The sequence below is a fragment of the Vanrija albida genome (genome assembly GCF_041260175.1).
Source record: "Vanrija albida strain AlHP1 chromosome Unknown contig_2, whole genome shotgun sequence".
Taxonomy (NCBI): Eukaryota; Fungi; Basidiomycota; class Tremellomycetes; order Trichosporonales; family Trichosporonaceae; genus Vanrija; species Vanrija albida.
The window spans coordinates 3,568,323-3,593,357 of NW_027191421.1; the positions used below are offsets into that span (position 1 = coordinate 3,568,323).

Consider the following 25,035-nt stretch of genomic DNA (forward strand, 5'->3'; position numbering starts at 1 on the left):
ATAACGGCTGAGCCGCCCCCACCCCCCACCTTGCCAGCTCTCAACAGCTCGCGCACAATGGCCCTGTCCGCCGCCCGGTCCGCCGCGCGCCTCCCCTCGCTCCCCTCGCTCTCCTCGCTCCCCCCGCCCCTCCTGCCCCGCTTCGCCGCCCTGCACCCAGCGATAGGCCCGGCGCCGCTCGCGTCCTCCGCGCTCCCGCTCCTGCCCTTCTCCCCGACCCCGACCGAGCCTCTACTCCTCACCTCTCCCCCGCCCGCCGCGCGGCCGCCGCTCGTGCTGACCGACCACGTCGCCATCCTCGACGGGCCCCTCTTCCGCACCCTGCGCCGCGGGGTGCGCCGCTCGGCCCTGCACTTTGGCGCCAACCCCGCGGCCGCGGGCCTGCTCGACGCGCTGGCGGCCGACCCGACGCGCGCAGACTGCGTGTGTACCTGGATCGCGGGGTTCCATCTGCGCAAGCTCGTCGAGGTGCAGGCGCGCGTCGGGGGGGTCGCGGACCGGCTCCCGGAGTGGAAGGTGAGTCGCGGCTTGGGTGAGCTGACGCGCTCGTAGGCGGCCCAGAGCCAGTTCAACAGCACGTACCCCCTCCACCTGGCGGGCTCGGAGCTCGCCTCGGCCTTCCCCTCCGACGAGGGCCCGGCAGCGCAGCTCTACCTCGCGGCCACGGAGGCCATCGTGCGCGCCGCAAGGGTGGAGGCGCACGCCGTCGTGGCGGTGTGCGGCAGCGCGGCCGTGTCCTCCCGGCTGGAGGGCGCGTTCGCCAACGACGACGGGGTGCGCGTCGTGCGTGCGGGCGAGGGGGTGGCGGGGGTGTTGGGGGTGTAGCCGGCGTCGCGTCGTGGGGGGTGAGCGTCGCGTTTGTGTCGAGGACGGCGCGTGTACATAGATTCCATTGGCAGTAGCCCAGACAACCAGCTCGAGGAGCACAAAACAGATTGTATGCATGTGACGAGTGTGTGAGCGGTCGATGCCGGACAGTGTCGGGCTCGCGGAACACCTCCACCACGCCTCGCCTCCACCCTGCCGTGCAAAAACAGTCTCGACGACCTCGACGACATCGACGACCTCCCACTCACAACCCACCATGGCCGCGCTCCGCCCCACTGCCGCCCGGCTCGCAACCTTCATCGGCCGCCCGCCGCCCGCGCACGCGCTGAAAGCACTGGCACATGTCCACGGGCCGGGGTGCGACCACGGCCACGACCACGGGCACGCGCACGGCGTGGTGCACACGTACGACCACCACCCCGGCCACCCGGCGCCTTCCTCTGCCCCCTCGGCAGCTGCCGCCCCCGCCGACCCGCAGCTCCAGCTCGGCCCGTTCCCACCCTCCCCCGCCCTGCTGGCCGACCACATCGCGCTCGCGGGCGCCGGGGCGCAGATCCTCGCGGCCGTCAAGGAGAAGGGGTGGGCGTGGGCCCCGGTCCCGGCCAACGGGTGGGTCGTGCGCGGGTTCATCGAGGCGGCCGGGCAGGCGGGGCGCGAGCAGGCCGTCGTGTCGGCCTACTCTGCCGCCGGGGTGATGGAGGAGATCGCGGCGGTGGACGGCGAGGGCGGGGAGGCGTGGGCGGTGAGTCCGGCTTGGGAGTCGCTGAGGCTGACGGGAAGGACTGGTCCGCGCTCTACTCCTCCTCCTCGCTCGAATTCACCGAGGCCGAGACGTTCGCCGCGTTCCCCACCCCGGCCGACACGCTCACGCCCGCCGGGCTGGCCTACCTCCAAAACTTTGCAGAGACGGTCAACATTGCGCGCGGGGTCGGGGGCGTGCGCGTGCGCGTGCTCTGCGGGTCTTGGGTGGTGGCGAGCCACTTGCGCGCTGGGTTTGATGGGGACGACGGGGTCGAGGTGGTGTTTTTGGGCCAGAGGGCCGCGAGCGGGGCGGCGCCGGCGGGCGAGGGGAAGGGCGCGGGGGGGAAGGAAGGCGCGTAGGTTGGAGGAGGGAGGGGGCAGGCTGGAGGAAGACGCGTCTACGTTCATGCATGTTGCATTGGTTATCGGGGCAGAGACGGCCAACGCGAGATGGGTCATGAGCGCCGAGGACGAGGACCCGGCCGGTACCAGCTGCACGCGGCGCCGTCCCCCGCGCCGTGTGATGCCACTCATCTCGTGCCAGCCGCCAAGCCGCCGCCAGCCGGCCAGCCAAGCGAGCGTAGATGCGGCGCGCCGACGCGGATCTGCATCGGGCTGGACGCACGTTTCACCCCCCGCGTGCCTCGGCGGGCCGACCTTCCCCGCCTCGCCGCGGCGTTGGGCGCAGCATCCCATCCCCATCCCCATCGCCGTCGCTCCGTGCGTCGTGGGATCGGCGTGGGCATGTGCTGCAGGCATGTGCTGCAGTCGCCGCGCAGCTCGCAGCACGCCTACTCGCGTCGGTGCTGGGGTGGATGACGTCAAGTGCTGGCGGCGGCGGCGGATCAAGGGCTGTCGGGTGGGGATTGCCGGGGGTCAATGGGCCGGCCAGTGCCTTGCAGCCTGCCTAGCGCGTAGTCCACCCAGGCGGCAGCAGCGCAGGCAGCATTCCTCCGCCCCGTCGTCAAGCTAACACACACACACACCTGGGCGGCAGTGGCCAGTCACGCGCGTCCAGTCCACCCTTCCTTGGCCTTCCCCCGCTTCCTCCCCCCAGGCTATATGACCCCCCGCGCCATCCGACTCCCTCATCCACCCACTACCCCACCACCACACATCAACAACAACAATGTCTAACGTGAGTTGGGTCGGCCGTCGCGCCGTCGCGCAACGCACTCACTCACACACACAGCTCTTCAGCCAGGCGCAGGACGCGGCCACCAAGGGCCAGGACTTCCTCAAGTCGGAGCAGGGCCAGAAGCTCGCCGGCCAGTACGGCGACCAGATTAGTGAGTGTCTCTTGCGAGCGTAGCGAGCACGGGGGTGTTGCGAGCGTAGCAAGCACCGAGTGGGTGGGCGGGTGCATGGTGCTCTCACAGCGAAGTTGAGCTGGCGGTGGTGGGCGAGACACAAGCCCATCTCCCGGCGCGTCGCAGCGAGCCGCAGCCCCCCCTCCCCCCCCCCCCCGCGCGTGGCCATCTCCCTTCCTCACGCGCTAACACACCACCCCAGAGTCCGCCACCGGCATCGACATCAACAAGTTCACCGGCAGCGCCCAGGCCGGCGCCGGCAACGCGCTCAACGGCGCCCAGCAGGCCGGCGGCAACGCCGTCAACACTGCCCAGCAGACTGGCACCAACGCCCTCAACGGCGCCCAGCAGGCTGGCGGCAACGCGCTCAACTCGGCCCAGGGCGGCCTCTCTGGCCTCCAGAACCAGGCCCAGTCGGCCTACGAGGGCTTTGGCGGCAACGACAGTGCGTCGAAGCAGTAAGCGCGTCGCGGCTGCGGGCACGCCCGCACGCACGCACGCCTTGGAAGCAGAAAGAAGAAATCCCTACATAGACTGCGCGCCTCGAAGCGCCGTGGGCTGGGCTCGCCCACTTCCCCCGCGGCGCTGAGGACAGGCGCGCACCGGCACACTTTGGAGCGGGGCTGGAGGCGTATGAATTGAAACCTTCCTTGTGGGCAGGCCGCCTGCCTCACACCTACCTACCTACCTACCTACCATCTCGCTTCTGCTTCTGCGCAGAACAAGCGCAGCCGTAAGCGCGTACACACCCTGACACGACGTAGGCACCACGACGGGCGGGTTCGGGCGCAACGCCGGCGGCTCGGCATTCTCGCGTGCTGTGAGTGTCGTGTTGCGTCGCGTCGACGTCGATGTCGTCGATCGATCGACTATCGCAATCTATCGCCATTGGCATTCCGGGGTGGTGGCCATGGCCGCGTCGCTTGGCGTCACATTGGCGTCGTTGGCACAATTGTGCTGCGCTGCGCGTGCCCACTGCCACTGCCCTGAGCTGCCGCGGCAATGAAACGCACATGAACTGACGCACACCCTCAGAACCAGCTCGGCGCCGACGCCAACAACAATGGCGGCGACACGCACTACGGCAACGACGACGACGACCAGAGCGACGGCTACAAGACGGGCACGAGCACCCCGGGCTACCGCCAGGAGGGTGGTGAGTGGCCGCGCGGTGGTGGGCGCTGCGCAATGTCGACGGACCGCGCTAGGCCGCGCTACTACTGACCAGAGCTGACGCCACGCCCAGACGAGGATGGAAAAGCCGCCGAGGCGCGCATCCGCCAGTGAGTCGCGAGTCGTCGCTTCTGCGTCTGTGCCTGCTAACAACCGCTTCAGGGGCTTTGGGTTCACGGTGAGTGCACGACGCGCGTTGACGCGGCGGCGAGGTGAAACAGCTCGGTTGAGATGTGCCATCAAAGAGCACATATTGCGCCGGTGTTCGCCTTGGGCCGTCACTTGCCACAAGTGGCGATTTAATTTGGGGTGGGGTGGTGTGGTGGATCACGTAGATCGCGTGGATCACGGCAGAGGCGCGAGCGAGACGCGACGGCGTGCACCCAAGACGCTGACACGCGCCCAGTCGCTCCAGAAGAACAACGACGACGAGCCCAACATCTAAGTGGGCGATGCACGCGGCGGTGCACACTTGCGCCTCGCACGACCCAGACTCGGCACTCATCCCGGCCCCGTTGTAGCAGCACTGAACGCGAGACCATAATGCATGGAAAGTGACTTGTGCGGGGTGGGGGGGGGGGGGGGGAAGCGGATGGGCGAGAGGCTTGTCGAGGGAGTCATGTCAGCATGGAAGAATGGATGGTGAAGCAGCTGGGCTGACGGCGAGGCGGACGCCATTGCCTCGGCCACCGCCACGCCGCCGGCCACGATGCCGGCCGTGCACGTGCACGTGCAGCGGGTAGCGGTGCGGCGCGCGGCAGCGCCAGCGCGACGACGCGACGCGGCCGTGCGCTCCGCCCGTCCAGAGATCTACAGCGTACAGTGCAGCGTACAGTGCAGCGCACAACGGCCCCGTCAGCACCCCTCGACGCGCCGAGGACGCGCCGGCCACTCGCCGGCCGCCAACGGCATGACGTAAGCCGACCCTCCCCTGGTGGGAGCGGAGCGGAGCGGCGCGTGGTGCCGAGCCTGCCGGGCATAGCCCACGGTCCATGGGCTCGCTGGACGAGCATGCCGAGAGAGGAGACGGGGCCGCTCGTCGTCGAACACGGACAAGGTACCATCAGCATCAAGACAATCTTATCACGTGGTCGTAACCTAATTTCAGACTTGGAATTTAGTCGCCAGTCGATAGCCCGAAGCTACAAACGCCACACGCGTTGTGCGTTGTGCACTGCTCTCTCGACGCGACGATAACGACAGCAACGACAGCGACGATGCGCGCGTCCCTCGAGATGGAGTCGTACCCGCCAGCCCAAGACGAATCAGCCCACCCCCTCCTCCACCCCCCCTCCTCCCCCTCGCCCCAGCCAAGAAGACACCACCGGCGCGCGCGATACCTCCGCCCCCTGCTCCTCCTCGGCACCCCGCTCCTCCTCCTCGCGCTCTACGCGGCCCTGCACCCCCTCGTGCCGGCCCTGCCCCCGCTCCCAAAGGTCCACCTGGACAGCGGAGCCAGCACAGACTGTAGCTGCGGCGCGACGCCCGAGGGCGCGCGCCTATGCGAGACGTACCACCCCGAGGGGCTGCGCGCGTCGCGCCTCGTCGAGGGGAGCGGGGCGCGCGTGCGCCGGCTGCTTGACCGCGCGAGGAAGGGCGACGACGTCAAGATTGGCGTGTTGGGCGGAAGTGGTGAGTCCCGCGCCAGAGGGGCGAGCTGACCCCAGTATCCGCGTGCCGCGGGGTCCACCCGAGCCCAGAGTACCCCGAGGGCGATCCGAACGGGCCGGGGTGCTACCCCCAGCTGTTGCGCGACTGGTTCGCCGGCGCGTTCCCCAAGTCGTCCGTCGAGGTGATGAACGGCGCCATCGGGGGCATGGACTCGAGCTACTATGCCTTCTGTGGGACGCACCACATCGACCCGGACGTCGACCTCATCGTGCTCGAGTTTGACGTCAACGACCAGCCGTGAGTAGCCAGGGCTGTGCTTGCCTGCCGGCGCGCTGACGCGCGCCCAGCGACGCCGTGTTCCAGACCTTCTTTGACCAGCTCCTCCGCGTCCTCCTCGAGTTCCGCTCCCAGCCCGCCATCGTCATCCTCGGCGCGTGGGCGCCCCAGGTAGCCCAGGACGTGGGCTACGGCGACCCGCAGATTGTGCACCTCCCCCTCGCGCACTACTACGACATTCCGTACATCTCGCTCAAGCGGCTCATCTTCAACCACTACACGCGCTTTCCAGAGAGCACGGCCCAGACGTTCTGGCTCCCAGACTACCTGCACCCGAACGCGCGCGGCCACCGCCTGCTCAGCGACCTGCTCGCAGCGTACTTTGAGACCCAGCTCTGTCTGCTGGACAAGCACGGGCTCCCGCCTGCCCCCGAGAAGGCCGACACGATCGCGACGGGCGGCGACGCGCGCTCGCTCGTCGATGTGACCTTTGAGTTCCCGGGCCCGAGCCACACGGCGCCGGACGGAGCCATCGACCCGGACAAGCCGCCCGAGGGGTGGGAGGAGTCGTTTGACAGGGACAAGCTGGCCGCGATTGGAAAGGAACGGCGCCACTTCGCCCTCCCGACCACGCCGTACGCGCTCCCCCCGGTCGGCATGTTCACGCCCATGGAGCTCGTGATTGACCCGCACCGCCCGGACCCGACCGACGCCGACCACATCCTCGAGCTCGTGCAGCCGAGCCTGTTCTGCGCAGATGCCAACGACCGCAAGCACCCCATGGCGCCGACGGTGCACGACGGCTGGGAGAAGTTTGTGTGGAACGGCGAGAAGCACTACTGGGTGTCGTCGACGGTCGGGGCGCGCATCCGCGTCGAGATAAAGGTCAACGCGGGGCGGTGAGTACAACTTCGGGGCCATGTGCTGACCCACGCAGCGTCGCAGTCTACTACTTCCGCAGCCAGCACTACGACCTCGGCGACGCGCAGTGCTGGGTCGACGACAACGAAGCAGGCGCAGTCAGCCTCGCGGGCTACTGGACAAAGCAGTACAACACGGCCGTCGTCGCCTACATCGACCGCAACGTGACCGTCGGCGACCACTACGTCACGTGCGAGGTGGCCAACACGACGTCGCACCCGCACAACCCCGACGCGCACCACTTCCGCATCGTCGCCGTCATGGCGACCTAGCACACTGTACACTAGCGAACATTACACATAGACACCCATGCACTACTGCACGACGCTGGCGAGCGCGTCGACCTCGTCCTTGCTCGCGACGTCGTGCGCCGCGCGCTCGGCCGCGTCGATCCGGTCCCCGATCGGCGCCTCAGCCGACGCAGAGGACAGCGCCTTGCCGAGCGCCCACGAGAGGTATGCCTGCCGCCCGGCCTCCCACGCCGTCGTGCCGTCCGCCAGCTCGGGGGCCCTACTCCGCTGCGGTACCTCGAGCGGCTGCAGCCTGTCGTGCAGCGCCTTGAGCGCGGCGGAGATGTCGGCCGCCTTATCGGGCAAAGGGGCGAGCCCGGCCTCCCTCACGCTGTCGGCAACAAAGCCGACCTGCGCGCGGCGGTGCGCGGCGATCTCCAGCCGCCGGTCGAGCGCGGCCTCGGCGAGCGCGAGGCGGTGGTCGACGAGGCGCGCGTGCTCGACCTGCGCGCGGAGGTCGGTGAGCCGGGCCACGAGCGCGCCCTCGCCCTCCGGAAGGGCCGCGACGTGCGCCGCGCGCGCAAAGTCGATGCCCTTGTGCCACGGCTGGGCGAGTCAGCGAGCCTCTAGCGGCGCCACCCAGCTTACCATGACCACCTCGACCCCGTCCGGCACGCGGAACGCGTTGCGCAGTGCATACGCGGTGAACGTGTCGAACGCGCGGTCGACGTGCGTCTCGAGCAGCGTCTCGAGCGCGTGAGAACCGACCTCGACCTCGCGCTCGTGCGCGTCGACGGCGCCGCCGCGGTCCCCGACGCCGGCGGCCTCGGCCTCGGCGTCGCGCAGGCGCGCTTCTCGGGCAGCCCACGCGTCGACGCCCTCGACCGTGTTATGTGCCGTCTGGTGCGCGTGCTCTGCGATGTCGTAGAGCAGGGAGACGGGCGAGAACTGCATCAGCTGGGGGGGTTAGCGCGGCCGGGGGCGGGGCGCACCTCGTGCACTAGCCGCTCCTTGTCCTCGTCGGTGTAGGCCTGCGGCGCGCGCACGGGCGGAGCGTAGTCCCACGTTATCGACTCGGGCACTAGCGGCGGGTCGTCGAGCGTGTGGCGGGACGACGAGGCGAGGGGGGAGGGGGCGGGTGCCGGCCTCGGCGCTGGTTCGGCGGGCGGCGCGCTCGGGGCGGGAGCGGGCGCCGAGCCCGACGCCGCCGACTCCGCGGCCGACTGTCTCCGTCCTGTCGACTTTCGTGGTGGCATTGTGGTGGATGATGCGTGATGTTGTCGCTGCTGGCCGCTTTGTTTTGATTTCAGAGACGAGCGCGGGGTGGGTGGGTTGCGTGATAGATTTGATTCCGGGAATGACGTGTGGGCGACGCGTCGCCGGGCCGGCATTGTTGTGGAGGCGCGTTGGACCGACTGTGAGAGCGACAGCGACGACGACAACATCGAGCATCGAGCATCCTTCCTTCTCATTCACACTTATACCCACCTACACCCTCCTCCCCGCCGCCCAACGCGCAGCGCAGACAGGCGCCATGAAGGTCGTCAAGCCCAACTGGGTCATCCACTCGACCGGTGGGTAGCGGACTCGTGCAAGACTAACCCGCCAGACGAGAAGCAGTCGCGCACACCAATCTACTCCATCTCGGTGCATCCCGACGGCACGCGTCTGGCAACGGGCGGGCAGGGTGAGTGGTGAAGGAATCGACGCTGTTCACCACACGCGCTAACGGCCCAGACAACAAGGTCAAGATCTGGTCCACCCTCCCGATCCTCGACTCGGAGGCGGCCGAGAATGAGCTCAACCACAAACTGCTGTGCACCATGGCCTCGCACACTGGTGAGCTGCCTTGCTTAGCCCTAGCTGACCCCAGGCCCCGTGCTCGCCGTCCGCTGGGCGCACCACGGCCGCTACCTCGCGAGCGGGAGCGACGACTCGGTCGTGCTCATCTGGGACATTGACCCGTGCGTTAGAGTCCTCGTCTTGACTAACGCCGCAGGGCGGGCGGCGGCCGCGTGTTCGGCTCGGAAGAGTTCAATGTCGAGAACTGGAAGGCGCTCCGCCGTCTCGTTGGCCACGTGGCCGACGTGGTGGACTGCGCGTGGAGCCGCGACGACAGCATGCTCGCGTCGGTCGGGCTCGACTCCAAGATCTTCATCTGGGACGGCTACTCGTTTGGTGGGTGTTCACCTCTTGGCTTCTCCCTACACCCGCTGACTTGTGTTACAGAGAAGCTCCGTACCATCGACGCGCACCAGGGCTTCGTCAAGGGAGTCACTTGGGACCCCGTGGGCAACTACCTCGCGACTCAGTCCGACGACAAGACCGTCCGTATCTGGAACACGGACGACTGGAAGGAGGTGCAGGTCGTTCGCAAGCCGTTCGAGATGTCTCCCCAGTCGACCTTCTTCCGCCGTTTGAGGTGAGCTTGCGTGGAACTCATCGAGCTGACGACCAGTTGGTCACCCGACGGTGCATTCATCGCCGCGTCCAACGCCATGAACGGCCCGGTCTTCGTCGCCGCTGTCATTGAACGCGAGGGCTGGGCGTCAGACATCTCGTTCGTCGGCCACCAGAACACCATTCAGGTCGCGGCCTTCAACCCCCGCCTCTTCTTCCGACCCGGTGAGGACCACTCAAGAGTCACCGCCTCGTGTATGGTCGCGCTCGGGGCCGACGACTACACAATCTCAATCTGGCGTAACACACTCCACAAGCCCCTGGCCGTCATTCGTGACATCTTTGGTCGTCAGCTCCTCGACCTCTGCTGGGCTAACGACGGCCTGACTCTCTACGGCTGCTCCGCCGACGGCACCATTTGCGCCATCCAGTTCGAAACAAAAGAGTTCCCAGAATTGTCAGGGCCAGAAGAAACATCAAAGATTCTTAAGGAGTACGAGTTCAAACCCAAGCACCACCGCCCAGTTCGCGTTCTCCAGTCACCCGCCGACTTCACAAGCGCACCAACGAACGCGGTCGAGCACGTCAACGTCCTCAAGCCAAGGAAGGGCAAGCCTGCAGCAAGGCGCATCAACCTGTCCGGCACGATGACTGGCGGCGCTGGTGCCAACGGATCGGCGGCCCAGCCTTCCGGTAGTCTGGGTCGTGCTCCGCTTCAGCGTCCCACCTTGCAGCCGCCTTCACCCCAGGTCTCGCGCCGCGGCGCTGCCGATGCCTTTTCCTTCGCCAACGACCAGCCGTTCAGCAGCCGGGCTGGCGGCGACGCGACCGCGCGCATGTTTGACGACGTTGATGCTTTCCGCGCTGGCGAGAAACGCCGGACGTACGAGGACGACTTCCGCGCCGTCAAGCACCGGTCGCTCGGCTCGGCTCGCACCGTTGGACCCGTCTCGGAGATTCGCGCCCCCAGGGTTATCTTGAGTGGTGGTTCTGGAGGCGGAGGCGGCCACCTCCTGCCCCTGCCCTCGATCCAGACCGTTGTCCGTGTTCAACAGGACGAGGGTGGCGGTGTTATCACTGCTGAGAACGATGCCAGTGACAGCAGCCGCAGCTCGGTCTCATTCTCGGCCAACGGCAAGGATATCATCTGGATCGACTATGTTCCCAGCCCCATTCTGGCTGTCGTTGCGACATCTGCGTTCTGCGCAGCCGCTGCCGAGGACGGCACGGTCAGGGTGTACTCGGTTTCTGGGCGACAGTGAGTGCTAGGCGGTGAGCGTGAGAGTTAGCACTAACAACTCAGCTTGGCTTCTCTCAAGCTCCCTGCTCCGGTGTCCGAGCTGGCAGGCAGCAAGGACATGCTCCTCGTCGCCACGGTCGACTGTAATGTTCGCGTCATCGACACGCGCCACGGCAAGACCGTCCTCCAGCCCAGCTCCATTTCGCACCTCCTCAACCCGCCGTCGTCGTCATCCAACCCCGCGGCCACGAGCACTGTCAACTCGGTGCTCGTGCGCCCCAACGGCTGCCCCGTTGTCGTGACATCGGAACCAGCGGCATGGGCCTATGACGCAGAGTTTGGCGGCTGGACCCAGATCGCCGCCCCGTGGTGGAGCTCGTCGCCGCTCAACGAGACGCGCACGCGCCATGGCAAGCCGACGCTGAACGGCCCCCTCTCGGAGATTGAGCAGACCGTGGTTGCTGGTGCCCAGGTTGAGCCGCCCGACCCCAAGCCCGAGCACTGGGACCTCGCGCTGTCGACGGGCCACTATGAGACGCGGCTGCGCGCGGCGCGTCTGCTTGACTCGAAGGACGAGTACAAGCACTGGCTGCGCGAGTACTCCAAGTTCCTGGGCCAGGAGTCGTTCCGCGAGCAGGCTGAGGAGCTCATTACCGAGCTCATGGGGCCAGTGTACAAGTAAGCTGACTTCCGTTTGAGCACGCAGCTGACACGTCAGTATTCCGGCCAAGCCTCAGTGGGAGCCCAATCTCTTTGGCACGCCGAAGCGCGATCTCGCCAAGGACGCACTGCACGTCATGAAGGCGTATCCTTCTCTGCAGCAGTGGGCGCAGGAGCAGATTCACGTGCTGAAGAGAATCGGGCAGGAGGAGACGAGATGGACGTGAGGGGCGGGCGAGGAGTTGAGCCGTGGACTTGGACTTGGGGTCGACCCGTGTGGATATACCCCGTGCATTACATAGAACATACAACAGTGTATGGCAGTAGCCGTGAGATGCGATGGACTGTATCAGTTGAGCTGGCCGCGGAAGACGGCGTCTTGGGGGGGCGGGCGCGCAGGCGCGACGTGGATGGCTTCGAGGATGGCCAATGGCGGGTGTGCACAGCCGTGGGGGATAGCGACCTGGCGTGAGCGGAGTCGAGACGAACACTCACGCTGGGCAGCGACTCGGCGGCCTCAAGCCAGCCAACGACGGCGATCCACTCCCCGAAAGCAAGGTAGAGCCGCTCGCGGGCGTCCTGGGCCAGCTCCTGCCCTCCCCAAGCAGGCGGGCGCACAGAGCGCGCGGCAGGCGACTGGCCGAGCAGTGCCGCCGACAGCGCGACCATGAGCGTCGGCCGCGTCCCCGATGCCGGGGTGCTCACGAGCGCGTGCGCGCCGCTCGCGTCGACGGCGAGCACCTGGACCACGAGGCGGAGCTTGCGCCCGACGTGTGCTGCGCCGACCGAGGCGAGGGGGAGCAGGAGCGCGCCGGAGGGCGCGAGGTCTGGCGCCGGGGGCGGGGGGACAGCGAGCAGCTGTGTCCTCGGCGGGGTCGGCGTCGGCGTCGGCGTCGTCGAGCGCGCGCGGGGGGGCATGGGCGGGCGTGGTGGGAGCGGAGCTGACGTCAACTCGACTTTGTTCTTGTCCACTGGTGGACCTGAACCAAACATCTCGGCCACGTGCGCGGCTTATTGCGTCCCCCCCTCCCTCCGGCGACTTTGGCGACTTGGGCAAAAGTCGCCAGCGTTAGCGAACTCTCTCGTCGTTCGTTCCTGCCCCTCTCGCCGCGCCGACGACAACGACGAGGCCAAGAGATCCGCTGCGCCGCGCGGCTCCACGGGGTCGTCTGCGATGGGGCCAGGCTTGGCTTGGCCCGCGCGGACCGGACTGGACGTTTGCTTCGACTCTCGGCGTTGGGAGGAGGTGACGGTCATGACGCCTGCCTCATCCCCCCTCCCCCCAGGCCCTGCGCGCCCTGCGCAGACACCCTGCGGCGCTACGCGCCCCTGCGGGCCCTCGGCCTCACGTGCACGCGTGCCTCCCAGCTCCCGAGATAAGAGCGTACGCGGGCTCGCTTGGCCGCCCCTGCTCTCCCTCCCCCTCTGTCAGGCTGCAGATCGCTAGCGCGGCCGTCCCTGGCTGACACACTCTCGCACGCTCGCCTCGCACGCCGCGGCTCGCTTGCGCTCATGCTCGCGCGCGCACTCCACCCCGATGTCGTCGGGGTCGGTGTGGGGCAAGACATGGTTGCATGTGGTGTCGCCCGGGAGCAAATGCGGCTAAAATTGTAGACGCGAGTGGCAGGAGGCGGGGGGGGGAGGTGGGGTGGCTAGCCTGCCCATTGATATGGTCTGACGAGCAGCTGGGAATGACTCTAGCAACTCACACCCAACCCCTCACTATGGGCCGCCTGGCTTTCTGGAAACGCGACTGGGCGCTGCCGAAGGAGGAGAGCTGTATCGCGCCCGACAATGTGTGGAGTAACAAGGGTGGGTAGGCAGCGTTGGCGGCGTCGGCGAATCGGCCACTAACGACGCAGATATGGACCCCAGCCCGCCAGAGCACCGCACCTGGACGACATGGACCTTCTTCAGCTGTGCGTAGTGGGCTGGGATGGGAGAGACAGCACAGCAGCTGACAGCCAGACTGGGTGTGCGACCTCTTCCAGCCCGGTGGCTGGGCCACGACCGCTGCCTTCGTCGCAATGGGCCTGACATGGTGGGAGAGCTGTCTCGCCGTCCTCACGGGCTCGGTGCTCGCCGCGATCGTCATCTCGGCCAACGGTGTCGTCGGCGGAACGGTGCACACGCCGTTTGCGGTGACGTGCCGCACGACGTACGGGTACTGGGGGAGCAAGTTTGTCGTGTTTGTAAGTCTGCGGTCGCAGGCAGGAAGGCTGACCGCCCAGTCGCGCTGTGCCATCGCGTGCTTCTGGCTCTCGGTCAACACGTTCGCCGCGGGCCAGTTCTGCTCGTACGCGATCCAGGCCATCTGGCCGTCGTATGCGCGTCTGCCGAACCACGTCCCGGCGTCGCAGGGCGCCACGACAAAGGACTTTGTCTCGTTCCTCATCCTGTGGATCATCCAGTTCCCCTTCATCCTCATCCACCCGTCCAAGCTCAAGTGGGTCTTCAACATCAAGGCGGTGATTGTGCCCATCGTCGCGCTGGGCACCATGATCTGGGCCGTGAAGCGTGCTGGGCCCCTCGCTGGCCCGGCGCTCCGCACGCCGGCCAACCGCGTCCCGGCCGGCACGGCGCGCTTCATCGCCTTCATGTACTCTGTCACGTCGGTGCAGGGGACGTGGGCGACGATGAGTGTCAACGTTGCCGACTTCTCGCGATACACGCGCACCCCCGCCGCGTCGTACGCCCAGCTCTGGGCCTTCCCCATCGTCAACACCATGGTGTCGGTCGTGGCCGCCATCACGGCCGCCTGCCTCCTCCCAGTGTACGGCGACGTGCTGTACCAGCCCTACCTCATCGTCGCCAAGTGGGACGGCTCGGCCGGCGGCCGCGCCGCCATGTTCCTCGGCTCGCTCGCCTGGGCGCTCGCAAACGTCACGACCAACATCACGGCCAACTCGATCTCGGCCGCGAATGACATGGTGTCCCTCGCACCAAAGTACATCAACATCCAGCGCGGCCAGCTCATTGCCGTCACGATCGGCGTGTGGGGCTTCGCGCCGTGGAAGGTGCTCGAGAGCGCGCAGAACTTTTTGACGTTTATGGCGAGCTACTCGATCGTGCTGGCGCCCATCGCCGCGCTCATGGCCATCGACTTCTTTGTCGTAAAACACCGCCGCTACGACATCTACGAGTTCTACAAGCCCGACGGCATCTACCGGTACAGCAAGGGCTGGAACTGGCGCGCGTACGTCGCGCTCCTGTGCGGCATCGCGCCCAACATGCCCGGCATGGTCGCCGCCATCAACACGACCATCAACATCGGCAACATCAAGTACGTGTACATGGTGTCCAACATTGTCGCCGACGTGGTCGCGATCGTCATCTACCTCCTTTTGAACAAGTTCTTCCCTGCGAGGGAGAGCATCGTCGACGTCGCGGTGCACGACGTCAAGGAGGTCGACTCGGCGAGCCAGGGGAGCGTCGAGCGCATCGACGTCGACGAGGAGAAGTACTAGGAAAAAATCTTGTAGATTAGGATATGGAGCCCGATTAGGAAAACCTGCAGCCGAGATAGGGCTGAGATGGCCGCGCTGCGCGGGCATTCTGACCGCCGCAGCGTTCTTGCCCTGACGCCGCCGAAGGGCGAAGGCAGACGTCGTCTGACCTTGTTTGCTCCCCACCGCCGACGGAGCTCGCTCGCTTCTGCTCGCTCCTGCTCCTCCGATTCGCTGCATGCCCCCATGCAGGCTGGCAAAAGGATAAGCCTAGTATGGGGCTCGAACCCATGACATTTTGATGTCTTAGTAGTAAGAGTCAAACTATCTACCGACTGATATAACCAGGCATCTGGAAATTTTCATGTCCTCGGGTCCGCGCGGGCGCTTATCAGCGGTGGCAATCGTCGATCCTTGAGGCCCAGAGGCATGAGCATGGGCATGTTGTCGCAGAGCATAGACGCAAGGCGCCGCAGACGGCGGCATACCACAACGACACCTGCACACGCTGCATTCTCGCTCAACTACGAATCACTCGATAGTACGTGCCCTGCGAGGTGCACCGACGCCGCACCGGCCCTCCTGTGCCAGCCGCTTAGGTCCAGCGCAGGTCGCCGACAAGGCCGAGCTGGTAGAGCGCGCGCAGGGCGCCCTCCTCGCCCATCTCCTCGACAATCTTGCCACCCTCGAGGCGGAACACGGTCGTGCCCGTGAAGCGCATCTTCTTGCCCGTGCCCGCGGTGTCGAGGGAGCCGAGGGCAAGGTCGGCAAAGGGCGCGCCGGTGTGCGTGCCGCCTCCGTCCCAGCTGGCGGTGTTAGCCTCCCTTCCTCCCAACCCCCCGCCACTCACCGGCCAACGACAAAGTCGCCCTCGCGCGTGTTCTCGGCGATGAGCGGCCCGACGCCCCAGAACGTCAGGTCGGGGAACGAGGCGCGGAAGTCGCGCAGCATCTTCTTGGAAGCCTCGCGCCCGCGCTGCCGTCAGCTAGAGATCGCAGGCAGCACCCACGACCGGCCCGTGCATCGGGTAGTGGATGAGGTAGTCGGGCGCGCAGAGCTCGTCGACAATGTCGACGTTGCCCTTGCCCCAGTACTCGGCGAAGTAGCGCGCGATGACGGCGCGGTTCTGGTCGGGGGTGAACTTTGTGGCGGACATTGTGGGTGTGGGTCGTGGGCTTGGTCGTAAGGCTGGGTAGTTTGCTGGGTGGGTTGCTGGGGGTAGGATATGCCCTGTGCTTGCATGTCGATGGCTTGCTTTATGTGCATGCCCGTGTGGTTCCTGGGCGCACGATACCCGGCAGACGTGCGTGCGGTTGACGATATCCAGTTTGAAAGCATCGACTCTGAGAGCAACGGGTGTGTGGGTTGCTGGCAATGTCGACGCCCAGCGCTCTTCGCTTTCCGTCAAGCTTTGGCCTGTCGTTCGGACACACGAGTACGTTGGCAACAGCACCTCGACGAAGAGCAGCACAACTCAGGTTGCCAGCAATGCATCTAATGGACGGCGCACGGCACGTCTCCCCCCAGCCGTACTGGCGGGATCGTCACAGTCGGCGGGCAGAGCCACTCGACATCCTCGCCAAAGAAGACGCCGAGCCCCGTCCGCCGGATGTCGGCCGCCACGAGCTCGGGGTCAAAGTGCACGAGCTTTGTCATGGCCTCGGGCGAGTGGTGCACCGACGCGACGAGCACGAAGGCGGTAAGGGCGGCAATGTGGCCCGTGAGCGCCTTGGGCACCGGCCGCGCCTTCTCCTTCGGCGGCTCGTGCCTCAGCTTGCCGAGCTCGCGCCGTAGCCCGCCGAGGTGGAGAGAGTGGCGCTTGCGGTGCGTGCTGTCCATGTCCTGCCCGCCGTCGATGCGCCACAGCACCGCGACGTCGCTCGTGAGGAGGTACGGCGCGAGCTTGCCGAACCACGGCTGCAGGACGAGCGCGGGCGTGATGGCCTCGAGCGCGAGCGGGACGCGTCCGGACGGCTTGCTCCCGTCGAACACGGCCTCGCGCTGACCCATGGCCGCGAGGAGCGCCATGATCTCAGCGGGAGCGAGGCGCGCCCCCGCCGGGCCGTACAGCAGCGGCGGGGGCGTGCTGAACCACACTACGCGGTGGGCGTCGACGAGCGCGTGCGCCGGCGCGCTCCGGCTGCTGCCCTCGGAGGAGACTCTTCGTAGGGGGTTCCTTCGGGTCATGGTGTGGGTGTTGGTGAGGTGTTGCAGCGGGTTGGGCGGCAAAAATACTGACTACGCGTCGAGGAGGCGACGTCATCGTCGACGACGGCGACGTTGCTGTTATCGGACCCACGGGTTTTGGCGTCTGCGGAATGCTGGGCCGCTGGCGTATGTCGGCGTGATCGGCTGGGGTAGCAGTGCGTCTGGGGTGCTTGTGAAGCGGGGGTAAGTGAGGTAGTGCAGCTCGCTGGAGGCAGCACGTCCGTGGTCATCGTTCTGGTGCCGCAGAGTGCCACTTGTCCTCCATCCGGAGATCGCGGACAGATCGTCCCACCACAACACCTAGCGCCAGACGTATCTATCACCTGACTACCTCTCGGCCATTCCATCGCGCCTCGTCACGCGCGTGCATGTCAGCTCAAGATCTCCTCGGGAAATGGCGGTAACGAGGAGTGGGTCCGGCCCGGCGAGCCTCGGCGCGGGGCAGCGGGGGGACCACTGGCGACGAGCGAGGTTGAACAGATACGAAACGCGACCTATCATGTGATCAGCAGGCGGGACTCCATACCTCCAGACTCTACCCCCACGCCCCCACGTCCCTAGCTCCATATCGGCGGGTGTAGCTCGCATCAGGGCGGAAATCTTCGGGTGGGACGCCAGAGCCCGCCAGTGGGATGGCCGGGCCCTGCTATCTGGCATCGGTGCGGTCTCTGCCTAGCGCCTGGGGAATGGGTGCGGGTCGCCCTTGGCAACCCGCCTCAGGTGCAGGCGCGACAAGACAAATGACACTGTGGCGGCGCGCCGGGCAAATCAATCAGGTGACGCTCCTACACCCGACAGATCCAGCCCACTATTCCCTATCTGGGTGCTGCCCGCGCGAGCTATCATTCCCCGTTGTTTTGTTATTCTTAGCTCGGTCTTAGCGGCTAAGCCTTGGCATGAGACGAGACGCGCAGTGGGTGTAGATGTGCGTGGCGGTATGGGCTTGCGCGAAGAAGCAGGCGAGACACGGCGAGCGGCAGGGCCAGCGACACGCAGTGGCACCGCTGGCGGCCAAGTTCGGACCGGCAGTCACATCGCTTGCGACCAGGCGATAAGTACAGCCCCCCAACCCTCCCCCCCGCACAACAGATCCCCACATCGCCATGTCCAAGCTACACCCGAACGACAGCGACGAGAAGGACATTTACGAGGCCAAGGTCGAGCCGCTCGACGGCGACGCCCAGGTGTTCCGCACCGCCGGCGACGCCGAGCACCAGCTCGCCGAGACGAAGGGCCTCAAGCGCCAGCTCAAGTCGCGCCACATGGCCATGATCTCCATCGGTGGGGTTATGTGAGTTGCGTGTGCGGTGCTGTCAGAGCGAGGATAGACAAGATGGAGGCGTGGCGGTCTCGTACATAATTGTAGCAGTGTGGCACCGCGCCGTCGCCAGACGCCCGACCCAGCTCACACACACAGCGGCACAGGCCTGTTCCTCGGTACCGGCTCAGCGCTCAACAAGGGCGGCCCGCTCGGCCTGTTCCTCGGGTACGCGCTCATGGGGTCCATCTGCTACGCGACCATGGTGTCCGCCGGTGAAGTCATCTCGTACCTCCCCATCGCGGGCGGGCACATCACGCTCTCGGCGCGCTTCGTCGACCGCGGCCTAGCCTTTGCCATGGGCTGGAACTACTGGTACAAGTTCGTGGTTTAAAGCTATACTCCAGCCCATAGACAACGGCTGACCGACCTACAGCTGGACGATCATCCTGCCCGCCGAGCTCGCGGCCGCCGCCGTCCTCATCAACCTGTGGGACAAGACGACCAACAACGCGGCCTGGATCACCATGTGCCTCGTCGTCGTGATCATCATAAACCTCTTCGGCGCCGGCGTGTACGGCGAGTGCGAGTTCTGGTTCGCGTCCATCAAGGTCCTCACCATCATCGGGCTGCTCATCGTCGGCCTCGTCATCACGTGTGGCGGCGGGCCGGACCACACGTCCATCGGCTTCCGGTACTGGCGCAACCCCGGGGCCTTCGTAAGTGCCACCCCTGGCCCAACTCACACCCCCGCAGGTGCAGTTCAACGGCATCCCTGGAGTCAAGGGCCGCTTCCTCGGCTTCTGGGCCGTCCTGAACCAGGCAGCGTTCAGCTACATCGGGACCGAGATCCTCGCGATCGCCGCGGCCGAGGCCAAGAACCCGCGCCGCAACCTCCCGCGCGCCATTAAGCGCGTCTACATCCGCATCCTCATCTTCTACCTCGGCGGCACGTTCATGATCGGCCTGCTCGTGCCCTCGAACGACAAGGGACTCGCGCTGAACAGCGGGAATGCGCTCGCGTCCCCCTTCGTCATCGCCATCCGCCGCTCCGGCATCAAGGTTCTCCCGAGCTTTATCAACGCGTGTCTCCTGACCTCGGCGTGGTCTGCCGCCTCGTCGGACCTCTTCACGTCGTCCCGCGCGCTGTACGGGCTGGCGCAGGCGGGGCAGGCACCAAAGTTCTTCCTGTACACCACTAAACGCGGCCTCCCGCTCATCTGCGTCGCCTTCTCGGCGGCCTTCGGGGCCCTCGCGTACATGAGTCTCGGGGAGACGGCCGGTATCGCGTTTGGATACCTCGCCAACATGACTGCTGCCGCCGGTCTGATCTCGTGGTGGGGTATCAACCTGCTCTACATCCGGTTTGCAGCTGGTTTGCGCGCCCAGGGAATCGACCGCAAGACGCTTCCGTACTGGTCGTACGCCAACACCAACTGTATCGCAGCCTACTACGCGATTACGATGATCAGCATCATCCTCTTCTTCTCTGGGTTCCAGGTGTTCCTCAAGGGCAGGTGGAAGGTCGGCGACTTTATCACGACATACCTTCCCCTGTGGCTCTTCCCACTCCTGTGGATTGGATACAAGCTCATCACGAAGACAAAGTTTCTGCGCGCCGACGAGATGGACTTCCACACTGGTATCGCTGAGGTTGAGGCTGAGTGCTATGACGAGCCCCCGCCCCGTAACTTTATCGAGAGGTTCTGGGGGTGGCTCATGTGAAGTGTGGCCTGTAGCAATGCAATGCAGATGCTGTCCAGCGGATTATGCAGCGCCACAGCTTCAGATCACATATCTCACCCACCCCGTCCTCTCTTCCTATACCTGACAATACTGGGGCATTCCACAGCCCACTCTTCACCACACGCTCAGCCCCACAACGATGTCCCACGAATTCCTTGGCGTTTCGCCCACCTCGCCCCACTCTAGTGCTCCTCCTCCTCGCCGATGACAGTCTCCTTGAACTTGCGAGCAGGAACGCGGCGCTCAAAGAGGATATCGAGTTCGCGGTACGAACGGTTCTTGCACTCGGGGAGGCGGAAGTAGGACCAGAGAAGGACGAGGAAGCATGAGCCGCCCCAGAAGAAACCCGCCTTGCCGCGCCAGTTCTGAGTCGTGTCAGAGAAAATGTGCCACACCGCCGCAGCCTCCGCCCGAGAACTCACCCATGCAGTCGGGTTGATCATGTAAGTGCAGAGAATGCCCGCGACAACGCCGGTAATGTTGTAAACATTGCGTGCCAGACCGACAGTCTTGCCGCGGAGGCGGGTGGATGAAACCTCGCCGACAACACCTGAAATATCAGCCACCTTGCCCTCGTAGTCCCCGCAACCTGTCAGACTCACAGTAAGCCATCGGGCCCACGGACATGTCGTACACAAGGACCCAGAGCATGACGAGGGATGCCTGGCCCCAGCGAGCGCCGCTCTGGGTCTCAGCGGGGAAAGAAGTTCCGCCGATAAGGAAGAGGAGCACACAAAGGACGCTCAGGCCGACGAGGTAGATTGTGCGGCGGCCAAAGTACGTCAACGTGATCCAGGAGCTGCAGGTTCCGACAAACGCCATGGCCATGGTACCGAGACCCATCTGGAAGGCGTGCTCGGTCGACAGGCCAGCCTGCTCAAAGTAGTACGTTGGCATGTTTGCGAACGAGGAGCCAGAGAGAACCTGCGCCGCCCAGCCGATACACGCAATCTCGGTGCGGCGGAGGTCGACACCCTTGAAGCAGTCGGCGTATGACCCTCCGACCTCGTTTTCGATCTCGAGCTGGTTGGTGCGCACCATCATGGCGACGGTCTTGGCCGGGTCGGTCTTCTCCGTCTTGCTCATGAGGCGCTTGACCGACGCCTCGGCTTCGGGGAGCATGCCCTTGCGGACGTAGAACCAGGGCGACTCGGGCGCAAAGGTGACGAGGAGGAAGAGGGGGACGGGCCAGATCCACTGAATCGCCCAGGGGATCTTGTAAGACCACTGGTCGGTGCGGTGGGACACGCCTGGGTCGTGTCAGGAGGGGCTGGAGCGGGGAGGGACTCACCAACGAGGACACCGGCCGAGATGAACTGGCCGATTACCCAACACAGGTTAATGTAGGTCGTGAGGTAACCACGCAGGCTGACGGGGGTGACTTCGGTGGCGTAGGAGACGGCAGACTGGTGGGTTAGTGGGTGTGGCGGTTGACGCCCGGCCACTTACCGAAGAGAAGGCGCCCCAGGGGATACCGCAGAGCAGTTCACCAACGAACAGAACCTCGATAGATGGCGACTGAAATTGTTAGCTGAGGCGCGGGATACCCCTCCCCTCGAGACTTACGAAGAAGACGATAAAAATGAACGCAGCCATGAGCACCAGGTTGATCTGGATCGTGCGGCGGTAGCCCCAGCGGTCCTGCGCATAGCTGGCGATGAAGATACCACTTGAGGTCAGACATGCTCAAGTCGGCGCCCTCACAAGAAGTTTCCGATGGTCGGCGCCTGGCCAACGGCCGTCTGCCACGCGGCCGTGAGCTGCCACCCGTGCTCCTCTCCCGAGTAGAAGCCAAACTTCTGGCGGTATGGCGGCAGCGCGAGGATGTTACCGAGGACTGGGGTGAGCGACGCCCCTCTCTCTGAACTCACGCGCCGTGTCGTACCCCTCCATGATGATGACGAGCGAGATGGCGAACGACCAGAACACGGCGGTGGGGTACGTGCGCAGCGACTCGAACAGGCCCATGTTCACCTCGGCCTCCTCGGCCTGCATCGCGTCGGCGCGCAGCTGGGCCCAGTCGTCGGCGTGCTTGAGCTGTGGCATCTGCTCGACGTGCACGCTCTCGGTGAAGGGCTTTGCGTCTTCGTGGGCCATCGCGGCCTTCTCGTTGTCGGTCGCCATTGTTGCGGGGCGTGTGGGGGGTACGGGGCCCAGGATCACTCCTTTTAAGCATGGCGTGCGGGCTAGACTAGCGGGTGGGGGAGGGGGATGTTAACGCCTCGTAGGGCTACTCGGGATCTCCTCGGCCTCGAACACGGCGGGCCCCAGCATCCACAGGGCGAGATGGAGACATCTGCACTCCGAAGTCCAGCAACCTAGAATCGCGCCTATCTCTCCTCAATGGGGGAATTTCGGGCGCGCGAGCGTCAGCTGAGCATGCACAACCGGCGGGGGGATGTCAAGCGGATATTGGCCGCCGCTCGGGGCCATGTGGGGCCGCTGTTCCGCTGTCGGCCTCGGCGCGGAGTGAAGCACGCGGTGTTTGCGTTGGTCGAGGAACGCCTCGTGCCACAGTCGGGATTCGGCCCGTCCCCCTCCGGCCAATTCTTCTAGCCGGGCGTGGGGCAACCTCGTGACCCACCGAAGACTGGCCGAAGACGGCCGACCCAACCGTCAACATCTTTCCATTCTTCATCTCTTCACAAGGCAACAACATGCCCCGACAGGACAGGTCACGCTCGGCGACACCGCGCACGGGAACGAGCACCGCCGGCGCAGCGGGCACGCCCGTGAAAAAGATCCCCTCGTGCGACTTGTGCAGAGTGCGCAAGGTCAAGTGTGTGAAGGAGCCCGGGGCGGAGCGGTGCGATGCCTGCGTCGCGTTCAAGCAGCTCTGTGTCTACACGCGCAAACTGCGCAAGCCGGGGCCCACGAGCCGGTGAGTCCCTCCGCTTTGACGGGCCAACATCGGCTGACCCGCCAGGTACGAGCGCGAGACGACGCCGACGCAGCAGAACATTGATGATCGGGGAGCAACTTCGGCGTCCGCGTCGGCTTCTGTCCCACCGGCGGCACTGCTGAGCAACAGTGTCCTCGGGCCCCCAGCGACGGCTGCAGCCGGCCCAGGACACTGGCCGTCACACTCGGCCACGCCGGACGGTCTCGCCCGCTTCGCTGCGCCGACGCCGGGCGAGGCCTTGTTCCTCGACAGCGATGTTGACTGGTCCTGGCTCCCGATCGGCCGGATGGGCGACGAGGGGCCTAGCGGGGACACTGCGCCGCCACCCCTGTTCGCGCCGCCCTCGGTTGAGACGGTGCAGACGACGCCTGGCGGGCCGACAGAGTACACTGTGGTGCGTGCGGCATTTTGCACGTAGCTGATGGCAGCGCGCGCGGAGAGCAAGCAAGACGACCCGGCTCGAGGAGGTCATGCCCTGGTCAACAGCCATCCGCATCCTCCAGGCGTACCACGCCTACCTGTAGTAGGTGGCCGCGCGCACAGTCCGCCCGCCCCGCTCACCGGCCAGCCCCCTCATGCCGATCATGCATTGGCCGACGTTCCTCCAGCAGCTCATGGCCCGCGAGGACGAGCGCAACCTCACTTGGCGCTCGTACCTCTTCGCTCTGCGTGAGCAGCTAGTGTCCCCACAGTGCCTGGCTGACCGGTGTCAGTGGCGTACTCGATCATCCAGTTGCCGCGGAGCGCGCTCCCATTTCTGCCAGTGAGCGAGCTGCGCGTGCTCCACCAGCGGTGCTTCTCCATCTCGTGCGCGCAGCAGAACCGCTCGCTCAACAATGCCGAGTCGATTGATGTGGCGTAAGTGCCCAGTCTTGGAGCGTGCTGACATCCCCAGGACGCTCTAGTAAGCCGCCGGAACCCCACAACACTGACCCCCAGCTGCCACCACATCTACCTGGCGTCCCGGGAGGACATGAACGCGGCCAACATGGTGCTCGCGAGCGCCATCCGGCTAGCGCAGGCGCTGAGCATGGACAATGACAAGGCCATGGACGTGGACTGCATCGAGCGGCAGGTCCGCAGCCGGATCTGGTGGCTCCTGTGTACGCCATTCGCCGCTGCCCTCACTAACTCCCCCAGACGGGTCAGACCGCACGGCCGGCGCACTAAACTACGCGCCGCTGCAGATATCCGAATGGGACGTACGCGTGCCGATGCCGCTCGCTGTCGACGACGAGCTCATCACGCGCGCCGGGGCCTTCTCGCAGCCGCCGCACACGACGTCCGTCCTCAGCGGGTTCCACTACGTCACGCGGCTCTTCAGCCTCCTCGGGGCCGTGCTGACGGCGTACCGCACCCTCACGGCCATCAAGTCGCCCGACGAGCTGACGCCCAGCGCGCCGCTGCTCGCGCCGCAGGCGTTCGCGCCGTCCTCCCACTTCCAGGACATGCTCGAGCACATCCTCGAGAGCATGCCCGAGCCGCTGCAGGTCGGCGTGGGCGAGCGCGAGCGCGAGCGGCGAGAGAGTACGGGCGCACGGCTGGGAGGGGACGGGCGCGCAGGCTCGGACGCGTTCGCCATCTGCCGCGCCAACCTGCTCGTCACGCAGGCGCTCGCGCGCGTCGCGATCCAGCAGTACGCCGTCGCCCGTGGCGAGGACGAGAGCGCGTACGACTCGGTGTCGACGCAGAAACACCTCGTGGACATGCTCGACTCGTGAGTGGCAAGAGTGGGCGCGCTGACGGAAGAATGTCGGGCGACAGCCTCGCGGCAAACGGAGACTCGATGCGCAAAAAGGTCCTGTACTTTGTCTCGTGCGGCATCCTCGACCAGTGCAGGAACAACAACGACGTCGGCACGCCGACTTATGCGTCAGACTTTCTCACAATGTACATGCGCCTCAGGGAAGAGCAGCAGACAAACATCTTGCTCGAGGCGGGCGACCCTGACAGTGATGGCGCGGATGGCCCACCCCACCCCGCCACGGCTCTGTCGCCTACGTGAATGGTTGTATCTAGTAGATCATGTTGATATGGATTACATGGAACGGATGCCGCGGACGTGTTCATCCAGTGGCATCACAT

The 25,035-nt window shown here is 65.8% G+C and overlaps 13 protein-coding genes and 1 non-coding gene across 14 annotated transcripts; 8 read left to right on the forward strand and 6 right to left on the reverse strand.

Annotated features, from left to right (window-relative positions):
- Window positions 1-57: 57 nt before the first annotated feature.
- Q8F55_003108 (uncharacterized protein) lies at window positions 58-825 on the forward strand (the record flags this gene model as incomplete). The annotated part of the gene is made up of 2 exons (XM_069351667.1): window positions 58-516; window positions 553-825. The coding sequence occupies 2 exons, from the start codon at window positions 58-60 to the stop codon at window positions 823-825; spliced, it is 732 nt and encodes a 243-aa protein (XP_069212053.1).
- Window positions 826-1,084: 259 nt separating this feature from the next.
- Window positions 1,085-4,497, forward strand: Q8F55_003109 (uncharacterized protein; the record flags this gene model as incomplete). Its single annotated transcript, XM_069351668.1, has 9 exons — window positions 1,085-1,570; window positions 1,609-1,770; window positions 2,762-2,858; window positions 3,082-3,324; window positions 3,644-3,699; window positions 3,915-4,035; window positions 4,126-4,162; window positions 4,215-4,230; window positions 4,459-4,497. The coding sequence occupies 9 exons, from the start codon at window positions 1,085-1,087 to the stop codon at window positions 4,495-4,497; spliced, it is 1,257 nt and encodes a 418-aa protein (XP_069212054.1).
- A 772-nt stretch (window positions 4,498-5,269) lies between these two features.
- Q8F55_003110 (uncharacterized protein) lies at window positions 5,270-7,132 on the forward strand (the record flags this gene model as incomplete). Its single annotated transcript, XM_069351669.1, has 4 exons — window positions 5,270-5,684; window positions 5,720-5,960; window positions 6,011-6,838; window positions 6,877-7,132. The coding sequence occupies 4 exons, from the start codon at window positions 5,270-5,272 to the stop codon at window positions 7,130-7,132; spliced, it is 1,740 nt and encodes a 579-aa protein (XP_069212055.1).
- A 42-nt stretch (window positions 7,133-7,174) lies between these two features.
- On the reverse strand, window positions 7,175-8,346 carry Q8F55_003111 (uncharacterized protein; the record flags this gene model as incomplete). Its single annotated transcript, XM_069351670.1, has 3 exons — window positions 7,175-7,696; window positions 7,739-8,047; window positions 8,083-8,346. The coding sequence occupies 3 exons, from the start codon at window positions 8,344-8,346 to the stop codon at window positions 7,175-7,177; spliced, it is 1,095 nt and encodes a 364-aa protein (XP_069212056.1).
- Window positions 8,347-8,624: 278 nt separating this feature from the next.
- HIR1 (HIR complex subunit) lies at window positions 8,625-11,617 on the forward strand (the record flags this gene model as incomplete). The annotated part of the gene is made up of 9 exons (XM_069351671.1): window positions 8,625-8,664; window positions 8,700-8,777; window positions 8,828-8,929; window positions 8,964-9,054; window positions 9,090-9,268; window positions 9,320-9,512; window positions 9,549-10,748; window positions 10,794-11,408; window positions 11,449-11,617. 9 exons carry the CDS (start codon window positions 8,625-8,627, stop codon window positions 11,615-11,617), a joined length of 2,667 nt encoding a protein of 888 aa, XP_069212057.1.
- A 122-nt stretch (window positions 11,618-11,739) lies between these two features.
- Q8F55_003113 (uncharacterized protein) lies at window positions 11,740-12,308 on the reverse strand (the record flags this gene model as incomplete). Its single annotated transcript, XM_069351672.1, has 2 exons — window positions 11,740-11,853; window positions 11,886-12,308. The coding sequence occupies 2 exons, from the start codon at window positions 12,306-12,308 to the stop codon at window positions 11,740-11,742; spliced, it is 537 nt and encodes a 178-aa protein (XP_069212058.1).
- Window positions 12,309-13,114: 806 nt separating this feature from the next.
- On the forward strand, window positions 13,115-14,857 carry Q8F55_003114 (uncharacterized protein; the record flags this gene model as incomplete). Its single annotated transcript, XM_069351673.1, has 4 exons — window positions 13,115-13,202; window positions 13,253-13,309; window positions 13,359-13,582; window positions 13,622-14,857. The coding sequence occupies 4 exons, from the start codon at window positions 13,115-13,117 to the stop codon at window positions 14,855-14,857; spliced, it is 1,605 nt and encodes a 534-aa protein (XP_069212059.1).
- Window positions 14,858-15,103: 246 nt separating this feature from the next.
- On the reverse strand, window positions 15,104-15,186 carry Q8F55_003115. Its single transcript has one exon. It is a non-coding gene; the product is annotated as a tRNA-Lys (tRNA).
- A 245-nt stretch (window positions 15,187-15,431) lies between these two features.
- On the reverse strand, window positions 15,432-15,992 carry Q8F55_003116 (uncharacterized protein; the record flags this gene model as incomplete). The annotated part of the gene is made up of 3 exons (XM_069351674.1): window positions 15,432-15,642; window positions 15,687-15,811; window positions 15,846-15,992. The coding sequence occupies 3 exons, from the start codon at window positions 15,990-15,992 to the stop codon at window positions 15,432-15,434; spliced, it is 483 nt and encodes a 160-aa protein (XP_069212060.1).
- A 338-nt stretch (window positions 15,993-16,330) lies between these two features.
- Q8F55_003117 (uncharacterized protein) lies at window positions 16,331-17,023 on the reverse strand (the record flags this gene model as incomplete). The annotated part of the gene is made up of 1 exon (XM_069351675.1): window positions 16,331-17,023. One exon carries the CDS (start codon window positions 17,021-17,023, stop codon window positions 16,331-16,333), a length of 693 nt encoding a protein of 230 aa, XP_069212061.1.
- A 1,124-nt stretch (window positions 17,024-18,147) lies between these two features.
- Q8F55_003118 (uncharacterized protein) lies at window positions 18,148-20,027 on the forward strand (the record flags this gene model as incomplete). The annotated part of the gene is made up of 4 exons (XM_069351676.1): window positions 18,148-18,335; window positions 18,462-18,683; window positions 18,739-19,021; window positions 19,059-20,027. The coding sequence occupies 4 exons, from the start codon at window positions 18,148-18,150 to the stop codon at window positions 20,025-20,027; spliced, it is 1,662 nt and encodes a 553-aa protein (XP_069212062.1).
- A 203-nt stretch (window positions 20,028-20,230) lies between these two features.
- On the reverse strand, window positions 20,231-22,172 carry Q8F55_003119 (uncharacterized protein; the record flags this gene model as incomplete). Its single annotated transcript, XM_069351677.1, has 8 exons — window positions 20,231-20,413; window positions 20,471-20,598; window positions 20,651-21,298; window positions 21,340-21,454; window positions 21,498-21,566; window positions 21,615-21,717; window positions 21,753-21,885; window positions 21,920-22,172. The coding sequence occupies 8 exons, from the start codon at window positions 22,170-22,172 to the stop codon at window positions 20,231-20,233; spliced, it is 1,632 nt and encodes a 543-aa protein (XP_069212063.1).
- Window positions 22,173-22,705: 533 nt separating this feature from the next.
- Q8F55_003120 (uncharacterized protein) lies at window positions 22,706-24,671 on the forward strand (the record flags this gene model as incomplete). The annotated part of the gene is made up of 8 exons (XM_069351678.1): window positions 22,706-22,929; window positions 22,975-23,344; window positions 23,379-23,473; window positions 23,519-23,619; window positions 23,664-23,808; window positions 23,846-23,854; window positions 23,890-24,053; window positions 24,091-24,671. The coding sequence occupies 8 exons, from the start codon at window positions 22,706-22,708 to the stop codon at window positions 24,669-24,671; spliced, it is 1,689 nt and encodes a 562-aa protein (XP_069212064.1).
- A 29-nt stretch (window positions 24,672-24,700) lies between these two features.
- Window positions 24,701-24,955, forward strand: Q8F55_003121 (uncharacterized protein; the record flags this gene model as incomplete). The annotated part of the gene is made up of 1 exon (XM_069351679.1): window positions 24,701-24,955. The coding sequence occupies one exon, from the start codon at window positions 24,701-24,703 to the stop codon at window positions 24,953-24,955; it is 255 nt and encodes an 84-aa protein (XP_069212065.1).
- Window positions 24,956-25,035: the final 80 nt, after the last annotated feature.